The sequence below is a fragment of the Boleophthalmus pectinirostris genome, unplaced genomic scaffold (assembly GCF_026225935.1).
Source record: "Boleophthalmus pectinirostris isolate CB_2022bp ecotype Guang Dong unplaced genomic scaffold, ASM2622593v1 HiC_scaffold_14, whole genome shotgun sequence".
Classification (NCBI taxonomy): Eukaryota; Metazoa; Chordata; class Actinopteri; order Gobiiformes; family Gobiidae; genus Boleophthalmus; species Boleophthalmus pectinirostris.
In genome coordinates this window covers 7855963-7878470 of record NW_026571047.1, presented here as the reverse complement: position 1 = coordinate 7878470, position 22508 = coordinate 7855963, and the positions used below count along the sequence as shown (strand labels likewise).

At 38.2% G+C, this 22508-nt stretch overlaps 1 protein-coding gene across 1 annotated transcript in view; it reads right to left on the bottom strand.

Moving 5' to 3' along the window:
• The window catches only part of pemt (phosphatidylethanolamine N-methyltransferase), a 68802-nt gene extending 46681 nt beyond the window's left edge, over positions 1–22121 (bottom strand). Inside the window, exons 1-2 of the mRNA XM_020939711.2 lie at positions 21793–22121; positions 19072–19179 (exon numbers count right to left, since the gene is read on the bottom strand). Of these exons, the coding sequence (XP_020795370.1) occupies positions 19072–19179; positions 21793–21882 (198 nt within the window). The 5' untranslated portion in view covers positions 21883–22121. The remainder of the gene's footprint in view (positions 1–19071; positions 19180–21792) is intronic.
• Between the last annotated feature and the right edge of the window lie 387 nt (positions 22122–22508).

Below are 22508 nucleotides of genomic sequence, written 5' to 3'. Positions count from 1 at the left end.
TGCTGTTATAGAAAGTTCTTGTAATTAAAAAAAAAAAAAAAAAAAAGATTAGTCGACTAATTAAAATTCAGGTAGATTATTGTCTTATTATCAACCCTAGGATAAAAAAAAGTTAATAGGTTTACAAATGTATTTAAATAAAACACAAACATGACTATATAAACCAGGAGTGTCAAACTCATTTTGGTCCGGGGGCCGTATCCAACCTACTTTGAACCCAAAGGGCCAGATCAGAAAACTCACGGCATATATATCCCAAAAATAGCAATAAGTTCAATAATTTGTGCAGAGAAATGCAAATCTATTACAGAAATATTTTTTTTAATTGATGAACTCTTTCTATTACAAAATATTTCTAATATTATGAACAACCTGAAACTTGAAAAATGTTTTTCTTGGAAAATCCTGCACTCGGCTCAGCTTTTCTTATTTTTGACATTTTGTTGATGAGGGTGTCACTGTCAACAGTCAAAACAATCGTCCTTTAAAAGAGGCAAGGCTTCATTTGAGCCTGCCCTGGTGGGAGGGGCCACGCACAGAGACGCTGGAGACACTGCTGTGATAAGAGGCGCAGAAAATTACCAATATTTTAATAGAAAATATAATAAAAATATTTTAGTAGAAAATCAGCCGAGGGCCAGATTAAAGGTCTCGGAGGGCCGGATCCGGCCCCCGGGCCTTATGTTTGACACCTGTGATATAAACCAATTATGTATGTCAATCTAATGTTTTGTTTATCTATAATCCGTTATATCGTAAATGAGGCGCATGCATGTTCTACTGGCGTCTTTGTCCTATTATTAGCGCAAAGAACTTGTACAGAATCGGCACATTAACTGTAGCCTGTTTTGAGTTCAATATGGCCAATTACCAACAACTGTGTAACAGTACTCCAATAATCTGTCAACACAATCACAAAAGAAGGTCTTAAGATACGAATCGATGACACTCTCCACTAGGGATGGGCATGATTAGTCGATTAATCGATAATTGATCATTAAGAATTTCATCGATTACGTTAATTTTAATCGACAAACCGAACGTAGGTTGCTGTGCGTAGCGTGACCAAACAGGGTCCGTACATGTGTCTCTCTGCACTCAGAAGGAGCGAGCAAACAGAAACATTTGGTCAGCCTGCAACGTACCGAAACACAAATGTGTATTTAACGATGACTTGTACAAGAAATTCCACGCTTTCCATTGCGTTCGGGACAAGTGTGAGTCCATGTGCACAGTTTACAAAGCAGGACCATATGTTTCGGTGTCCAGTGTGAAAAAGCTTTGCCAGGTGAGAGTCGCACATGTCGATGATGAGGCCCCACCTCCCACCCCGCGTATGGTGTCCTGGTTTTGACAAACGCAAATATGGACACACTAACCTGTATTCCACTGAATCGTGTCTTTTAGTCCGACAGAAACTGACCGCATCAGCGCACAAGAGCTGTAGTTTTATCTTGGCTTAGTTTATGCAAATTAGCCATGCGGTTTTAAGTTTTGTTTCTATGAGAGTTGCGCAAAACTGAATTAAACACATTATAATGTCAAACGGATTGATGTGGCTCTAGAGTCGTTACGGTTTATATGTCGTAAAGTTGAATTTATTTATGCAGATTAGTAGTGCAGATAGTAATAATAATGATGATCATTTTAATATAAAAACATTTATTATATTATTAAGATAAAAATGTTGATTAATCAATAATCGATCGTTAATTCTTCCGACGATCGATTAAGAAAATGTTATCAAATGCCCATCCCTAATCTCCACACTTTAGGAAGGAACCAAGTGATACTATACACCACACTATAAAGTATTTTAAATCCCTTTGAGTATCTGTTGTGTTTATTTTTTACTTTATCCTTTTAACTAAGTCCCATTGAGATTCAGATTCTCTTTTTCAAAAGAGACTTAATTAAGGGAGCAGACAACACAATCAATACAAAACAGTAAAATCACAAAATATTACATTACATTACATAAAAACATTTGCATCTCTCAAGAAAAACACACAAATTCAATAAATGATAGACTGGGGGTCGATATTTATAGTGGATACTTTTTCTTTATACTAGTGGGGACCTTCCTGTTATTATTTTTTGTGTACTTAACAATTGTGTACTTTATATTTAGAACATTTTATAATCCTCCTTTAAGGTTATTGTGTCAGTGGCATGAATTAATTTCTATATTTTCTTCAGCAAATTTGTTTATGTGCTCATTTTAATGCCAACATGATTACTTGAGAGGTGAACAACATGATTGTTTATGACGCATATTCTTATGATTACAGCAACCAACAATTGCAACCACCACGTACACAGTAATGCTAACCGAATACTTCACTTTGCTTCTCCGGCCAAAATTCAAACAGCCCCGTAATCAAAAAATGCCTCCTATTTCACCAAAGAATAAAGACTGCTGCTTCTGAACAATGGGCTTGTTATGAGCTCAGAAGAGGTTCAGCTGGGACAACCGAAGTGCACCTCCTCTCCACAGACCCTTATGTAAGCATCATTCATTCAATTCAAATTTGAACAAGGTCCCTAATAAACTTATCACAAGACTGTCACGCAGAAACGCCCAATTGAGAATGTATTTACTGCTCCAAAAGTTTGATTCAATAAAAGTATGATGTCATAACTCATTTTTTATGCATTATAATTCCTCTGTCTATTGAGGAGCTAAGGTTCATGTCTTGGTTAAAGGAGAGCAGGGTATTTTGTCTCCCAAAGATGACTCACACGTAACATTTGTGAATATTATGAATATATACAATGTGACACGTTTGATTAATGATTCATTTGCTAATCAGATGCAGAGTCTGTGTATTTTTACATACTCATGACCCAATTGTACTGTCACACAGGATGAAAATTAATAGCACCTTCATTTTATTGCGCAATTTATGAATGAAATATAGAAGGGAAATAGAACGGATTATGTAAGAAATACAAGTAATAGCAGAAAATATATTTATGTATATGAAAAAAAAATGTATTGACTTAAAGGTGTTTTTGTAGGTTAGTGATTACTGCAAACTAGAGCCCGACCGATATGGATTTTGCTGTGGCCGATATGAAACTGATATAATGGAAGTTGAAGCTGCCGATAGCCGATATAATCGCCGATATATTTAGTGATGTAAAAATTCACTGTAAATGTTGAATTGTTTAAAAAACTTAGGTTTGCCTCTGGTGGATTTTAAATTGGGTTTATTTAGGCAACATTTATTGTTATTCTGCCTCTTTATATCATATTTACAGACAGTAGGTTGGCTTAATGGCATTTTTGCATCACATTCTAGACACTAGTGATGGGTATTCCAGTTCTTTTTGGAGAACCGGCTCTTTTGGCTCGGCTCACTAAAAGCTGCTGATTCTTTTGGCTCCTAAGTGGCTCTTCAGATTGTTTTGTTGCAAGCAGGACTAAAGCACCTCTAAAGCAGGACTGAATCAGGACTGAACCAGGTCTAAACCAGGACTGAAAAAGGACTAAACCGGGACTTATTTATTTTATGCTAAACTACAGTCAAATATGCTCGTTTTTTTTTTTTTTTTTTTAATCCTACGTACACGCAAATTTCTCAAAGTTTCGTTTTTAGCCGCTGTCAAACCACGAATCTGCACGCGGCGTGAAGAGAAAAAAAGTGAGAGAAAGAGAAAACACGGCTCCCAATAAGGATCAGGCTCCCGTCGTTCCCTTCAAAGAGCCGGTTCTAAGAGTCATTTCGTTCGCGACGGACCCATAACTAGTAAAGAAAGTAGCGCTATTAGCCTTTAGCCGTAAATACGTGCGCGCCGCGGTAATTAATTATATGCGCAAATGTCATAATTCACACCTCTATTCACAGCTCATTTACATATCAGTGCAGGTCCAGTAGCAAATATACGGCCAATATAGTCACTTTAGAACAGACCAATAGAAAACAGTCTGTTTATGTGCGGGAGCTACAGCAGCTAACCCATAACAAATGACAAAAACTAGCTTCAGAGTCGACATATTTCCAACACTCACCGCTCATACAGGCTCCTCCTCACATCACAAATCTGCACTAATAAATGTCCTTTTAATCCAGACTCAAACCGATTGTCCGTAAAAAGAATATAATCTCAGTGTTTGGATCTGTGTCTGCAGGTGTAAACAAACACACGTGAGTGACGCGACTCTGTGGTGTGTTCAGGGACAGTACGGACACACACAAATGACTCCGTAGATAAATACTGATGTGGAGCCACATATTAGGACATTTATCTGTCTGTAAATTGGATAAAATGAACAGAATGTAGAGAGTCTAAGATTTATAACGAGGTATAACATGCCCATGTGAAATATCGGCCCCTATCAGCAAGCATATCGGCCGATAGCCGATATGCCTAAAGTTGCCCATATCAGCTGATAATATCGGCCAACCGATATATCGGTCGGGCTTTACTGCAAACTGCCAAAAAAAAAAGAAAAGTACTGAAGGATACTAGTATAACATACAGGGCTGTCAAAAGCATTGAAAATCAGATATTAATCAAAAGTAAAACTTGATATCAAAACTAGATACTTATTTCAGCAACTATCTATACTGCAAAAAATGACATAAACAGGATTAAATTTGAGCTTTCTTGAACAGTTTTAGTTGATTTTGAGCTGTATCAGAAAAAATGTAAGACCTTATGCTGAGATAAAGAAAGTACTATTATTCTGTATTTAAATTTTTTTGATGGGGCATTATTAATCTGGTGGATAATACACGAGACATTTCCACAGACATTTTTCTATAGAAAACCATTAACCAGAAGTTCCGCAACCCTCCAGTGGCGCACTTCCGGCCATTGTGAAACAGGTCTATTTAAAATGAATGAAATCATGGCCTGTGGAGAGTACTTCGAATGTAAACTTTCAAAGTAGGTCACTAGTTCATATTCTGAGTCATCAACGAGAGAAACAAGAAAACATTTTGACCTGCTAGGTCCACCCTCCATCCCGACCATTCTATGACAAAGGAAGCAAGTACGCAGGAGGTTAAACTAGTGCAGCAGGAGTAGCAGTTGCGGTAGAGTTAAAAACAGAATGTACTACTGAAAAAAACAAAAAGCTAAGGGAGCACGCAGGTACTTATTATTCTAGCCATAGGTGTACAGGAAGTGAATGCGGCAGTGGGGCTCTTTTGGTTGTAGTGGCTGAACACTTCTTTGGTTAAGTAGCTTCAGACAGCTCCTACAAAGACTGAATCATTCTTATCCCCAACGAAAACATGAGTTGAGTCACAACAGTCGGCCAATTTGACTTAAAAGTGTTGGACGTGGTTTTGGCCCAGAAATATGAGACTTTTTTTTTTTTTTAAATGCACAAGATTTTAATTGTTTGAAAACAGACAAAGGGCATGTAGCAAAAGATGAGTTGGATCAGATGTTCGCCAACAAAGTGACTTCTGAACTTATATGCATTAGAATGGCGATGCGTGCATTGTGTAACTTTTCTGGTGGAGGGTCCATACAAAGCTTTTCTTCATGGACATGTTATTGCTTTGTCTGGGATGTTTCACAGTATTAAACCTTTCTATCTTAATGGAGATCAAACAAGATCAAGATCTGTGGAGAGGCAACTAGAGCCCGACCGATATATCGGTTGGCCGATATTATCGGCCGAATTGTGCACCTGGAAGCATATTGGCTATCGGCCGAAATACTTGCTGATAGGGGCCGATATGTTCACGTGGGCATGTTATTCGTTGTTATAAAGCTTAGACTCTCTACATTATGTTCATTTAATCCAATTTACAGTCAGATAAATGTCCAAATATGTGGCTCCGCATCAGTATTTATCTGCGGAGTCATTTGTCTGTGTGAGAGTCACATGCGTTTGTTTACATCCGCAGACACAGACCCAAACACTGGGATTATTTTCTTTTTACGGACAATCGGTTTGAGTCTGGATTAAAAGGACATTTATCAGTGCAGACTTGTGATGTGAGGAGGAGCCTGTGTGAGCGGTGAGTGTTGGAAATATGTCAACTTTGAAGCAAGTTTTGGTTAGCGGTTAGCTGCTGTAGCTCCCACACATAAATGGGCCGTTTTCTATTGGTCTATTGTAAAGTGACTATATTGGCCATATATTTGTTACTGGACCTGCATTGATCTGTAAATGAGCTGTGAATAGACGTGTGAATGATGAAATTTGCGCATATAATTAATTAACGCGGCACGCAGCATTTACGGCTGAAGGATAATAGCGATTGTTTATTTACTCGCTAGCAGTGATGGGTCGGTCGCGAACGAAGCAGCTCTTAGATCCGGCTCTTTGAAGCAAACGACGGGAGCCTGATCCTTATTGGGAGCCGTGTTTTCTCTTTCTCTCACTTTTTCTCTTCACGTCGCGTTCAGACTCGTGGTAGTTTGACAGCGGCAGCGGCTAAAAACAAAACTTTCAAAACTCTGCGTGTGCATAGAGTAAAAAAAAACTTGCAAAAATATATTCAGCATAAAATAAATAAACCAGGACTAATCTTGGGGTCGAGAGAGGGAGAGAGATAGAGACCGAGTCCCGACACTCAGTCCTGGTTAAATTCTGGTTTAGTTCTGTTTTGCACATAGTTTAGATCTGTTATAGTCCTGGTTTAGTGCTTTTTCAGTGCTGGTTCAGTTCTGGTTTAGTCCTGCTTTAGACCTGCCTTAGACCTGCTTTAGTCCTATGACATTTCATGTAAAGAGGCAGAATAACAATAAATGTTTCCTAAATAAACCCAGTTTAAAATCCACAAGAGCCAAACCTAACTTTTTTTTAAATAATTCAAGATTTACAGTGAATTTTTACATCACTAAATATATCGGTGATTATATCGGCTATCGGCAGCTCCAACTATCATTATATCGGTATCATATCGGCCACAACAAAATCCATATCGGTCGGGCTCTAGAGGCAACCCTGCTCAACGTCAGAATACTTGTTTTTTTTAGGTATTTTTGAGCAATAAAACCACCTGTGATTGTGAATGTATGTAAGTTAGAGCTGTTTAATGTTAATATCGTGGAACATTCTGAGCAAGGCAATGACATATCCATTTAAACAAGAAGGTGACGGACCCCCAACCGAAAAGTTACATAGTGCACCTTTAAATATTTGGATATTCTCTTGGTTCAAAAGTTGCAGACAATATGGCTTATATACAGAGAATGGAGAAGTTAGTAACATATTTCAAAAGACATAAGTGGAAGAGATAATAATGTTGCTATGCTACTTTCGGTCCCCAAAGTTTACCCAACCTCTGTATTTTTTTGGATGATAACTCACGAAGGGCTAGGTAGAGCAATCATCCACAAATTCCAGATCCAAACAGTTCATGCTGTAGTTGTATTCTTGGGCAAGACATTTAATCTACTATGAATTACTATGAATCTATGTATTAATGTGCTGTGTGAGTGACAGATTGGGATTGTTGGATTGGGAGCCACAGGGTTGAATGAAATAAACCACCTCTGAGCACTTAACGGTACATTTTATATACATTTGTTAAGTTTAGTTTGAACTGCGTACTCGGCACAATACAATAACACAATAACCTACATACATAACTTATCAAAGAGAAACAATATATACTTATATCACAGTTATAAGTACTAATTTATCTCTGAACAAGTCAAGAATAGGTCATCATCCTTCACAGTGAATGGAAAATGCAAACTGCCACCCACTGAGTCGTGCAATATGTCTTAGAATAGTTCATCTAGTATTCTTTTTGTACAAACGTTGAAGAAACATAATTTTCCTGGGTGCACGAATCTTCAGTCAAAGCTTCAAAACAATTTTAATTTCAATGGAAAAAGGAACCAGTTTGAGAAGATTTTAGCTCGTGATGGAGATTTGTTCATGTTCACCCTTCGCAATCAGTGCTCTGCTGTAATTATCCCCAACAGGTGCAGGAGCCTGTGATGGAGTTTGCTGGAAGCCAGTTGCAAAATAGAACCAGACTTTCATCCAGTTCCGAGGCTGAGTCAAATGTAGGCCACCGACATGCTCAGATGGGCGTGCGGAGGCATCCCACTGCGTTCTATGCAGGTGTGATGACGATACGAGAGGAGGGACGCCTGCCGAGCAAGCGCCTTAACTCAATGGTGACACGGAGAGTTCTGGAGGTTATCAGCGGGATATGGCCCCGTTCTACAATCAGGTCATTGTGCCACAGCGTTTGGTGGCACAGTAACCTCATGGCCCCGCTGAGGCTGGAAATGAAAACTACCAACTCTTCATTTTCAATTTTTTTTCTTTTTTCTTCACCGCCCCGTCACCCTCCGTATATCTATGCTCGTACATTCTAATCCACCAGGTGCGCACGCACTCAACGGTGATGCCTTGCTGTGTCTCTGTCTCCGAGAAGTACATGTTGTTCAGAGCTGATGCAAAGTATGCTCCCATTCACTTGTGTAATTCGTGTTTGTAAAACGACGGTATTTAAGAGCATCATTAAAAAGAGCAGACGCCCACTTTTCACCTGCTTTCGAGGCCATTCAAACCGGCAAAGTGCAAATCCTTCCATTTTAGAGTTCAGCAGAAATATCAGTCTGTTTTTTCTCAGCAATGGGAAGTAGTGGGTGTGAACTTAGTGTTACTATTTTTAATACTGGAAGAATAAAATAGATACGGAAAGAAAAAACAAACAAACAGTGGTTTGTACATAGTCTACTGCATGCAGTGAAGTGGCTCTTATGTCTCAACTGTTGAAGTGCTCAGTTCAAGTACTACTCCTATTCTAACAGGGCAGAATATATAGATAAGGAAGGAAAGCAGAAGACAGTATGTATTTTAAGCAAATATGATTAAATAACACAAAGAACTACTTAAATAAAAAATGTGTTAATAATCGTTCTGCAACATAAAAATATTTAGGATGTCGATCAAATTTTTCTGTGGGAGGTTTCAGATCAGCTGCAAGGTTATTTTGGGAGCCCTAGCCAACATGACAGGTAAATTGAGTAAATGCTAAATTATTCCTTATAAATGTACAATTATTATATTTTTTTTTTTTTTTTTGGATTCTTATAGACTTTTTACACAACAGGAACTTAATCATCAACTATCAACCCTGATGTCAAAATGGAGTTGTATTAAAATCTCATTACCCCCCATTACTAGAATCCCTTCTTTTATTAATCAGTCAGACACCAGCAATGTTATACACACATCCAAAGGGCGTAGTTATGGCACACATTGCTGAAATTAGGTTGGAGTTCAAATTTGTCAGCATCAACTGAGCATCTCCAACATTCACAGTATCTGTAGTTGCAATATTAACAGTTGTAACAGTAGTACATTTTTACACAAAATAATTTATACTTGTGTAAAGACATCTCTGATTATAACAACCTGGGATTCTAGTAGGCCTGTCACGATAATTACCAGATCGAATTATAGTTCAAAACTTGATAGATGGAACAATCACTTGGGGTCTTTTTCATTGTACTAGTGGAGAATTGTTAGTCATTTTGCTGTTCTTCGATAAAATTTTAGCTGAAGAAGGTTGAATTATGGACTTCTATCACTTATTATAGACACAAACTAACTACTAAAGTGTTTCATACTGCTATTAATTTACTGCAGTGTGTATTTTAAATTATATTTTACTCATATTTTGAATTGTTTTTTAGGGATAATTGTACTTTATGGTGTCAGTGGTATAATTTAGTTTCAACTTTATCATTTATCGTCTATAGCCTATTTTCTTCAGCAATATATCGAAAGTAAGCGCCTCAGTATGATGTCACATATAGAAAGGGGCAGTCAGTTGAGTGTGTGGACTCATAAGTATCTTGGAACACTCAGTGATTCAAAATTGACGATAATTGTTCTGCTGTAATTATTCACTTCACACATTCACATTCCTTCACTGTCTGAGAAAGTTGTCCTTTTACTGTGTAGACAGAACCATGATGACACTGTTTTATAAAACACTTATGGAATCGGTTTTAACGTTTTCATTGGTCTCATGGTTTGAGAGCATTTCTGCTAAAAACAAGAACTCCCTGAATCAGTCGCTTAAATGGGCGAGTGAGGTGATTGTTCATCCTCAGAGCCGCCTGGACTCTCTGTACTCGAGACAGTTACAGAGGAGGTCCCAGAGTATTTTAAAAGACGAGCAACATCCACTAAACTCAGAGTTTCAGCTGCTTCCCAGAGGTCAGAGGCTTTTAGTCCCAAGATCTAAAACAAATTAGTTTTAAAAGGAGCTTCGTTCCGGCTGCTTTCGCACTTACGAATAAATTGTAATCAATTTATCTAAGATTGTATGTTTTTAACATATTTAATATTTATTGTGATTTTAGCTAAGCGTGATGGATGAATTTAAGTAATTGTTTATGGAACAAACCATTCTGCACTGGAGCACTGTAACACTTTATTTTGTAATTGTGTTTTTATACGTGTTTTGTGGATGAATGGAATGTGAAATGTGGAACCTGCCTCTGAAATCTGCAAAGCAAATTTACCTACGGGTACAAATAAAGCAACCTAACCTAACCTAACCTATCTTACTTCAAAATATATCATGCATTTCCACCATCAAGAAACCACTCACCCATTCATACACCAGCTACCAACTGAGTCGCCCCATATTTGTCCTCGTGGCAGGCCTAGGTTCTAGTCCATTTGCCAGCTTGCTTTGAAACCCCTAGAAACGTACAAAGTAATTCAGCATACCAATATCCAAATACCGGTGGCAAAATTATTTCCAGAGGCAGAAATAATAAGTTGTACCACACAGATTGTCCCTGAGCAGAAGCACTGGGTCACTTCGTCCTGCAGAGAGCTGGAGTTTTGACTCGATTACAGCGTCGGTGGACTGTTGGGTCAGAACAACCATCTCCTGTTACTCAGCCGACGGGGCATCATGCACCTCAAACAGCCTACCTCCTACATGCAAGTGAAAAAATATATATATATTTTTTTTTTATTTATTAATTTTTTTAAACAGCGAACTATTCTTAGGCAAGGTCAGTGCAGGCGTAGGATGTAGGTGGAAACGTGAGAAAGAGCTATTGTACAGACTTGATGAAATGCCAAAGATAGACTGCTGACTCCTGAGGTGCTTTTAGAATTCTGTGACTTATATAACAAGTATATAATAAAAAAAAAAATCCAAGCTGACTTAAATTTAATAAACCACACCTTTCCCCATCAATTAAAGAGCCCATATTAAGCTGTTTTCTGTTATAATGCTGTCTCCTCATCAAAAAGTGTAGGTTTTTTGTTGTAGAGTAATGTTCTGTTAATTGTGCATTTTTAAGTTTTTTAAGTTTTTTTTTTTTTTTTTTTCAACAAGTTGTCTCTCTCAAACAAAAAACACTGTTCCACCTTGTGATGTCATGCGGTAAAACAGGAAGTACTCCATTGTAGGGATGGGCATGATTAGTCGATTAATCGATAATTGATCATTACGAATTTCATCGATTACGTTCATTTTAATCGACAAACCGAATGTAGGTTGCTGTGTGTAGCGTGACCCAACAGGTTCGTACATGTGTCTCTCTGCACTCAGAAGGAGGGAGCAGACACAAACATTCGGTCAGCCTGCAGCGTGCCGAAGTGCAAATGTGTATTTAACGATGACTTGTACAAGAAATTCCACGCTTTCCGTTCCGGTCGGGACAAGTGGGAGTCCATGTGTGTCACAGTGTACAAAGCAGCACACGTTTCGGTGTCCAGTGGGAAAAAGCTTTGCCAGGTGAGAGTTGCTCAATGTCAATGACGAGTCCCCACCTCCCTCCCCCCGTACGGTGTCCTGGTTTTGACAAACGCAAATATGGTCACACTAACCTGTATTCCACTGAGTCATGTCTTTTAATCCAACAGAAATTGAACCGCATCAGCGACACAAAAGCTGTAGTTTTATCTTCGCTTAGTTTATGCTTTAAAGGTTGTATGGAGGATTTTTTTTTGTTTCAGATTGTCAATGATAGCATTATAGAGATGCAGTAGCCTTGTATTTATGGTGACAAAAGAAAAATACAATAAACATTCATCAACTCTGGACGTGGTGGGGCCAGATAAACATTTGCCAATAGACAACGAGACTGCCTCATTATCTGTTAGCTGACAGGCTGTCAATCAAACTCCCTACGTTTCTAGCGTAACTGACTTGCCTGCGCGCTGCCATTACGTGGTTTATGTACGACTGTCACGCAGTCCACAGACGCACAGAGGCACAGACCTGTTTACTCCACCAACGCAACAGTTCTTAGCGGCTTTTTTGACCTATATCTTCCTCGCATTTCGCACAAAGTTTGTTGCAATGGCGACAAGAATCTACGAGCAGTTAGCCGCAAAAGAAAGTCAGTTTTTGAGGTCACTGAAAGAAGAAGACAAGGGGAAAAGCAGGGAAGCCAAACTAAGGTGATTCTTGGAAATTCATTCCAGCAATGGCGCAACTGAAGCAGACGAAGGGTCTAAAGACTGACGCACTGGTCGCCAAATTACTTCTGGACAGGTCACTTCTGCTTATTATGAAAACGTACTTTTTTTAATTTCCAAGAGCTAGTCAAGGACACGAATGTGATATCCTATGTCTGAAAACGTAATTTTAAATGCAAAGAAAGAGTCCGCTTGCTGCTGCGTGTTGTAGTAGTAGCTTCATTCGCACTGAATCTCCGCGCACCTTTCTCTGCACCCTTTACTGCTCCTCTCCCCGCTCCCTGTTTCGCTCTTCTCCCTGTTCCTCACTTCTTTTCTGCGCACGGAATCTCCGCGCACCGCTCCCCTCGCTCCTCACTTCTCCGTCTTGCCTAACCAACACTGTAGTTAGTTGTTTACAAGTCATGTGCAGCGATGAGTACTTTCTGGCGTAAGGAGGCGGGAGGAGGCGTTTCTACGTAGGGAGCTGTTGGGGGGGGGGGTTTCATGCATGCACAACATTTAAAAAAGGAGAAACAGTAGCTGGATTTCTCGTTCCTTGGAAAATCCTCTATACAACCTTTAAGTTTCGTTTCTGTGAGAGTTGCGCAAAACTGAATTAAACACATTATAATCTCAGACGGATTGATGTGGCTCTAGAGTGGTTACGGTTTATATGTTGTAAAGTTGAATTTATTTATGCAGAGTAGTAGTGCAGATAGTAATAATAATGATGATCATTTTAATATAAAAACATTAATGATTAATTGATAATCGATCGTTAATTCTTCCAACGATCGATTAAGAAAATTTCATCAAATGCCCATCCCTACTCCATTGTGTTTTTTAAGTCTATACGCCTTCACTAGAATAATCTGAATGGTAAAAAGATAGCAACTGACATTACAAGGTGGAAAATAGCATTTGTGCTTTGGAGACAGACTAATAAAGAGTTAGATGTGTGATTGAGACAAAACACAACTTCGATGTTTTTAAGGAAGCAACAGCATTATAACATGGCTTAAAGCTCACAAGAGTACATTTTGTGTAATAGGAGACCTTTAAACTATAAAAGCAGAAATAAAAAAATTTAAAAAAAGATCAATCTGCATTTCTTATAATACATTTTTATTAGACGCAAACCTGGAAGAAAGAGTCTGGATGTTTTATATATTTTTTTGCCATACAGATTATTGAGTCAGCCACTATTGCAATATTGATATTTTTGCAATATACTGTGCAGCCCTAATCAAGACAATTTGTTATTTGTGATTTCCAGTGATTTTGTATTGAGAATATTAGACACATATTAGCACAGATATGTTGGGAAAAAATGGCACATGATTTGGGGTCCATGAAGTGACTTACTACGGTGGGTCAGAACCAATCATATTCCTGTGAAAAGTAAAAAAAATAAAATAAAATAAATATTAAAACAGATTTCTTCAGCAATTATAACTGTTAAATTAGAAAAATAACATACTGAGAAGAAAAAAGTGTGTTGCTCTTGGTGAGCTATAATCAAATGTGGAACAGGAAATAAGTTGAAATTGAAAAGAATGAAAAAAAAAAAAAAAAAGGCTCCGTAAGTGCTTTGAATACTGAATTGACAAAGCTATCTACTACTATCTGGCTCCCCATACAAACCTAGTTAGGGCGGTAGTCCTTGGTTAATCGTTCGATGGTGTCTTAGTCATCCAAAATTTACATTAATTGATTTTATTTCATTTTATATTCATTTTTGTATTATTTTATTTAGATTATTACAATTTATATGGACAACAGCACAAAGGATAAGTTGGTGGCCCCATTCAAAATTGGATAAAAATACCTCCTTCCTTCTCCTTGTCTTTCCTCTTCCTTTTCTCTGACCTACGAGAGCTACGCCATGAGATCAACTATAAGGACAAAGGAGGAGAAAAGAGCGCTGACGAGAAGGAGCTACCACTGCTTTAGGTGCATCTGGATCCTCCTAACCAGCGGCGGGAACAACAGCTGTTCAGTCAAAACTACAACAAGCACACGGTCCTCCACTACTGCGCCGAGTCAAGTCTTATGAGAAATATTTAAACCTTTCATTCTTTACAGCCAATGTTTTTTATCACAACGGTAGATGACATAAATAAAGTACATGAGTGAAATGATTGCTGTTCATTGTGCTAAACCTGCACATGTGTGATCTTTGAAAGGTTTAACACGAACTACCTCCACTGTGATACAAGCACAGAATAGACTCACCATCAGCAGCACATCCCTCTGTCACAGAAAGAACACATTCCACTGAGTCGTGTCCTTTAGTCCGAAGACGCTGACCACATCACCCAAGAAGCGAGCTGTTTTTTCATCGCTTAGAATATATGCAAATGAGCCATGTGGTTTTAAGTTTTCTTTCTGTAAAACTGAAACAAATATGTGCAAAGCTGATGTAGCTGATATAGCAGGCTGATGTAGATCTGTTACAGTATACTATAGTAGTTCAGCTTTATATGTTGAGTTTATAAAGTTGAGTTTATTTATGTAGAATACCTAACCGCTGTTCAGGGACCTTCACGAGGTTCCGACGCTAAAGGAACTATGAAAGGAAGCATAATGTCTCCTTTCCTTACTTCTTCCTAACTTCATTGATCAATTCGGATGGTTGTTGTTGTGGCTGAAGGTGGCGCAGAATAACTGCAAATGTTGAATTAAAGTTGTCAAATAAGAAAACTAGACCTCTAAACTCCTCATGACATAACACACAAATAGCAAACTCAAACTCTTAAGGCTGGCCTCCCTTGTGCCGGGCTCCTGAGGGGAAGTGGAGCACAGGTAATTTTCTGTGTGATTAGAAGGATCTGTTCTGACGGGCTGAAGAGCAACAATGTCAGATGAGTCACTGCTCAAGGTTAGCCAATAATACTGCTGAAAAAATGACTCACCAATAACATCTAGTTAGTTGAACATTAAAGTGAAAGTCAAACCAGCTCTAGTGAGAGTGCAGTCAATTATAGCAATTTGCCAATTACACATGAGACAATCATGTTCAACCGGGATCTGAAGTCAGGGCTGCACAGAGCATGTGTTTTGTCTTTAAAAAAAAATAAAATAAAAATAATAATAATAATAATAATAATAATGAAAAAATAAAAAAGACATTTAAAAATTCCTTACAAAGACCTAAATTGTAGCACACTTGATACTGATTTCAACACCACAAACGGAGCTAGCTTATGCAGCCTGTAAGACCTAACTTCTCTCCTGTCTATCTCACCGTTTCTCCAATTTACTTGTTCCTCAGCCTTTATTACTAATTCCAAATACTCCTCCCCACCACTCGCCACACCTCCTCCTTGTCCAATCAGCTCCCAGTATGCCCAGTTTAAACCCCAATTGCAGGTGCATGGCCGTTTTGGTTTGTGCCACGACCCATTTCCTCCCCGGCACCACCTCAGCTTCTCATCATCGTCCCCTTCTCTCTCATCATCCTCTTACCGTCCCCTTCACTCTCCTCATCTTATCGTCCCCTTCACTCTTCTCAGCCTCACCTCTACCACCTCTAGTGTCCAAGTGTCCTGGAGACCTCTCCCAAACGTCATTTAAATGGCCCTCCATCGCTATGTCTTCTGCTGCCATCTGCGCACCAAAAGAGATCTCGTTCAATAAAGCTCGCAAATATTTTTCTTTCCAGTCTCTACAGGTTGAAATACAATACAACATTTTCAGACTCTAGAAAACAGTAGTTTCTTATTTTATCATGTGGTCTCAAACTACTTCTATAGTACTAAAACTATTCAAGAATATTTATTAATATAATATGATTTTTGTAAACCAAATCTTACATTACTTACTTACTACTACAGTAGTGGAATGTTTGTACTGTGTATTGCCTTTATTTAAATTGGTATGGGCCCCATTTATGAGCGAAGGCCGGCTCCAGGGGTGTCCCATTTACAAAATGTATTTGCTAAATTATGCTTAATAGTTTTTGCTGTATATGTTTGTCATTTTGTAATAAATAAATAAAATAAAATACTAGTTTTAGAATTGATTAACATTATTTTGACAACACTATTGGCCAAGTTTAGCTTTTTAAAATTTTATTTATAATATTTTTTTTTTTTTAGCAAAATCTCATCTTTGTGGAATTACCTCTTAATGATTGCTTATTGTGCTTGAACTTGTTAAATAGTTAAAATGTACAACACCCATGGAGCACTATGTTATATTATGTTAATATGATCACATTTTCAATCACAGTAGTAATCTAAAACCACTTAAAGAAATAGTCTGCCGACTACCGTTTTAGAAAGATGCGGTGCCCAAACGGAACTGACGTTGACGTAAACATCATCTTGAACGGAGTTGGTTAAGGATTTGTTGGGTAATGTTGTGTACATGGCTCCTCAACACAGAAAGCTGCTCTCTGCAAACAGATGCACAGGCATCTGCGCAAACACCTCTCCCAGGGCATCTGGGGCGCTGTCTAAATATAATGTCTTATGTGGCTTTCTTTCAGCCTTGTAAGAAGTGGAGATGTGAATTTACATATTCATCTGAACTAAAGAACGCAGTGAGAGCCAGGATTGTCTTTCTGCAACACACGCGGCGAGTATTTCATGTCTCCATTGGAATCCGTGCAAATGAGCCATATCAGTTCAGGACAGCGCACTTATCGATACATTCATGCCTACTTTGCTTCATAAATACTATTGATATGATTTAATAAAATGATAAGCACTCAAAAGAAACACGGATACCGCGTTTAAAACTAAATATTAGGTTTATTAAAGCTGGGTCCTTGCAAGCCACGCCCACATTTCCACATGCTGACATATCACCACCAACAGATCCATAACACCGGCAAATCCTGTAGCTATCTGCACATCACACTAGTGAGGAGTGATTTTTTTCCCCCTTTTTTTTGATGATTACATTATGCTGCCAAATTCTAAGTGTATCACTGATTGAGAAAAAAAAAGTAGAACGAAGTTAGTACAAAGCACTGGGTGTATGCCGGTGGCAGTGAACACAGTGCATGATTGGCAATATGGTGTCTTGAAAATGTGTAAAAATGGCTGCCCTTTCAAGTCAATGGGCTGAGCTCAATGGCACATGACTCCAAATTAGCCTAGCCCAGTTAGGTACTTCCAGTTGCTGCTGGCCGATTGAGCATGCGCAATAGTGCTCTTTTCTCCCAAGGGCACATGTGAATGCATGCGAGCGCACACCCAGAGCACAGGCTTGTGTATCACGTGACCGCTTTGACCAATCAGAATGACAACTGCAGGATTTTGAGCTGAGAAAAAGTTTATGATCTAAAAATAGGTTAAAAATCACCACAAAATCTGACATTTTTATAAACTGTAGGTGTCCTGTCAGCCGAACATGAGATGTTTGTGATTACATTGCGCTCTATGAGAAATAACCCTTTCACGGCCCAGGGGATTTTCGCTGAAGTACCAGTGAGTGGCCACTATGTCAACTGGAGGCAGCTACAAACAGTAACACCCTATCCAGTTATTTTAATAGATCCCTGAAAATAAGTGATTCATGATTACTCAAATGCAACATGTACAAATCACTCCAAATGCAACTTCCAGAGGCTAAATGAGAAGGAGGAATATGATTAAAAGCTATGAAAAGTCAATTTTGCATAACAGGTGTCCTTTAACAGTGTTTTCTTCAAAAGTCCCTAATTTTCAAAGTTCAGTTTTGTTATTTTAGGCTTAGTGAGAAGAATTTATTAAAATCTAAGCCACCACAACATTGGCCTACAGACATACATACAGGACTACAGAGGAACAATTATTAACAATATATTGTAAAAAAAAAAAAAAAAAAAAAAGTTGGACATAGTTCACACAGTTCTTTTTATGGACATGTACTGGACTTGTATGAAAGGAGATTGATGAGGTGTGCCCTGATTAGATGGGACAAATCACTCATAAAGGTGGGAAACACAGCACAGGTGCCCTCTTCCGCTGCATGATACTGATTGACCATTGTGCTTCCAAGTCACAGGCTAAATATAACCGCTATTTCAGTCGCTACCAAAAAGTAAAACCGCAATCAGTGGCTCTTTTAGTACATACTCAGGGGCTGATCTACCAGATGGTGCACAGCAGAGAAGGGCCAAGGCACTTAAAACATATCATGTGTGGGTTGTGTGATATGAAAATGATAGATCCTGAGAAAGGCACATGGAGGTGCACGTTTAGGCCTTTCGCGATAAAAAGGACGATCCAACCACAGCCGCTAATTTGGAACATGTGGCTGAAGACATCTAATCTTGAAAATTCTCACAACATTGAGATCCTCATCATAAACATACCCAGTTGTGTTTTGTTTGAGTAATCCTTTATTATTAGTTTGTCTCCAAAGCTCACAATGCTGTGCTCCACCTTGTGATTTCATATAGTGTTATCAGTTGAGCCTAGAGAACTCAGAGAACTCAGCCTAAATATGAAGGATTTGTGTGTTAAATGTGTGAGTCAAACAAAACACAACACCAGGAAACAACATTATAACATAGATCAGAAAATAGTGTAATATGGGCCCTTTAAAGATTAGGCAACCTATGACCCATAATAGCAACAACATTTTACACAACACAATTTTACAGCACTTCTGCCATCACGACGTGCTTATATAACCATATTTTTCACTATTTTGAGAATAATACACTTTGAATTCTTAGATAATGTGATTCACTATGCACTTACCACATTCCAGAACAGAGGATTGAAGATGATAGCAGCGACGGCCACACAAAAGCTTGGCTCAGTGAAGTCAATTAGTTTGAAAAGTGTCTGTAGTGGCATCAGGTCCATCTGAAAAAAAACACAGCAAATTCATACAGAACAATGAGTGCCCCAAACTACTCCACATCCCCCAGGCTGCAGATTAAAGTGTATATGACAGGTTAGACAAGTCATTTCTCTATTAAAACATACTTAACGCAGCTGTATTTAAGATGTGACTCACCTTGTATAGTTTTTCCTAGATTTTTGAAGGTGTATTGGGTAACTTTTCTGGTGGCGGGTCTGTCATATTTTTTTTTTCTCCGTGGAGACGTTATTGCTCTTCCTGGAATGTTCCACAGTATGACATAACATAACAAATTTACATTTATTCAATTACAGTTTTTTTTTATTGCTCAAAAACCTAAATATATCCAGATACCTAAAAAAATAGAAATGCTGCTCTCCACAGATCTAACTTGTAACTTGGTTTGGTTTCATCTCCATGATGAGAGAAGGGTTTAATGTCATACTGTAAAACATTCCAGAAAATGCAGTAACATCTCCATGAGATGTTAAAGCAGGTGGCAGGCCCACACACCAGAAAAGTTACACAATGCACCTTTAAAGTTGCTTGCTTGCTATATTTATAATCTATGACACCCGTGGAACATTATTTTATAATTTGGGCATTTTAAATCACAATATAGCTCTAAAACAATGTAATAAAAGAAACAAGTCCATGTCCAGTGGGAGCTGACGTCGCTGTTTGTTTTGTATCAAAACGACTATGCAATGCTGCTGAATCTCTGGATTATCACAATTAAGAAAATAAAATTGGTGTAAACGGGGGTTGACTGGAGCAATGATATCTTGAAGACAGAGTATAAAGATTACTCAAATATGCATGACAACTATAACTTGGTTAAAAGCTCTAAAAAAGTTGATTTTCCATAATAGCTCTGCTTTAAGTGCATCACTTGGGCAGCAGATGTGACATACGAAGGCCCAAACTTTGTGTTGATGACATATAGTAGGTAGAGGCATTAAGTTTTAGACCTGCTCTTTCCTGTATTTTTGTACTTTTCTTTTAAACTTTTTTTTTCCATAAACTACCACTTAAGTAAATATTTCCCACAGGTACTGTCCCACCAAACCAAGTAATAAGTAGAAAATAATGAAAACCTGTCACGTGCATGTTAAGAACTTGCCCATATTTCTCTGTTCTACTTTCAAAGTGGCACGAAAAAAACCCTTGTCTATCACTTGTGTAATATCCTAATAGGTACTTGTAAAATTAGGTCTTATGAAAGTGAAGTTTTCCTCAGAGAGCGTACTTCTGTGGTTTCACAGTTTAGGCCCAATGACGCTTGAGATGAAGAGAACCAATGTGCTTTTATAAAGCTAATAAGCTCAGTTCAAACCAAAGTCTAAGGTCAATGTCATTTATAGTAACAAGCAGCCAAGATTACGTATGTAGGCCTGTAATTAACCTACTTGCACTATTCTTCTGCCATATTGTATGTTTTGTATATCAAATATATCTATTTCTAGTTACCTTATTTGAATGTATGCTCATATTTTTATTTTATCTTAGTTGTAGTTGTAGGGATTGATTGGCAGCCTTACATTGTCTTGCCACAGTGAAATTAGTTATAGAAATTGTAAATGGTCTACCATGCATTTATTGAAATACAGATAGGGATCTGCAATAAATGACAAAAAATCTCAATCATTTTTGGAGTATATTAGACGATTAATGTCAGTCTAACAAAAATGTACTAAAACCGGTCTTTAAAGATATTAGTTAGGGTTAAAGGAACCATATTACACTATTTTCTAATCAATGTTATAATGCGGTTTCTTCATCACAATCATACCTGGAGTTGTGTTTTGTTTAATTCACACATGTTTGAGTAACCCTTTATCTGTATTGGGAAGTAGCGAGCATATATATGACTTACAACGTGAAATCAAATGTGAAATTAAATGCGTAATTAAATGAAAAAAGGCTAAAGTTCACAGTGGCTAACTGTCCAAGAAAATAATTGATTGATTGATAATTGAAATATTGTCAAAAAATAGACTGTGTAGAGTCAATAATAGAGTGACCAGACATCCCTATTTACCCGGAACAGTCCCACTTTTGAGCCCTGTGTCCCCTGTCCCAGCAGACTTAACCCAAACCAGTGATTTGTCCCGTTTTTATACAAGAAATGTCCCTGGTGTTCCTGTTTTTGACCATACCTTGCCAACAGTAAAGAGAGGCATAAATTGTCATTTGTTTAGATGACATACAGAAAAGCTGCTTAAAAATGACCAAAACATGAAAATGTGACTATACTGACTCATGTTAGTCGTGAATAAGTCATGAATGGGCCGAGTGCATAACATTTTTTCTTAATTACCTGTTCTTTTCACAATTTTATTATTACCAACCACCACAAACGGGGATGTCACCCTAGTAAATAATTGTGATAAACATAAATCAAAACGTCATTAAAATTTTTCTCATCATAAATCTAAAATCTGACGTGTACCGTGAGCGTGCTTTTATTTTGATACTCAACTTCCTGTCACCGCTAGCATAACACATAGCTTCAGCACGGTTCATTCAAAGGGTGAAAGTATCCAGCGCTGTCATCTCACGGAAAGAGGACAAAACAAAACCGTGAATTATCCCTTTTTTCCCCTATCGTTTACCTGGGAGTAGTCTACGTTGTTTAGCCCTCCGCAACACTCGAGCACACGTGGATCTCGCGTCTCTCCGTTACGTTCGCTGTCGTCGCTCATAAACGTAATAAAAGTTTAGATTACCTCCAGGACAGACGCACGAGTGGACTATGCCCCCCCGCGCGTTTATCTCAAATGCACTGCACCGCGCTGATATTTAAGAGCTGAAAGTCCGTTAAACCGTGCTCATGCCCCAATGCTTCATGGGAAATGCAGTCTTTCTATCACTATGCACGCGTCATGTTATAACAACTTATTTCAAATCAGTAAGACGATCAGTCTGCAGGTTTGTTTACCAAGTCTTCTTCTCTCCTCAAACCGTGCAGTGTACAGTAGGTTCACTAATGTTGTAGTCTCTAAAGCGCCATCTATTGACACTTTGTATGCCTATTAGTTGGATTTATTTATTTATTTATTTATTTTTGATGAACAAGTAAGCATCTGGCCTATATAGAGTGAATGATTAATGCTGAATAATGCTCTGTAAAGCATCTTTGGGGACAGAAAATGTCTGTGAAAAGCACTATATAAATAAAGACTTACTTACTTACTATACAAATACAGTAATCAGTTCTACGCAGAGACATTTTCTACACATTCTCTACTGTATACCACTATATGTTTAGGGTCTGGTGTCCTGTCATGTCCCGGGGCAAGACACTTTTCACAGTTTGCCTATCTGGCAC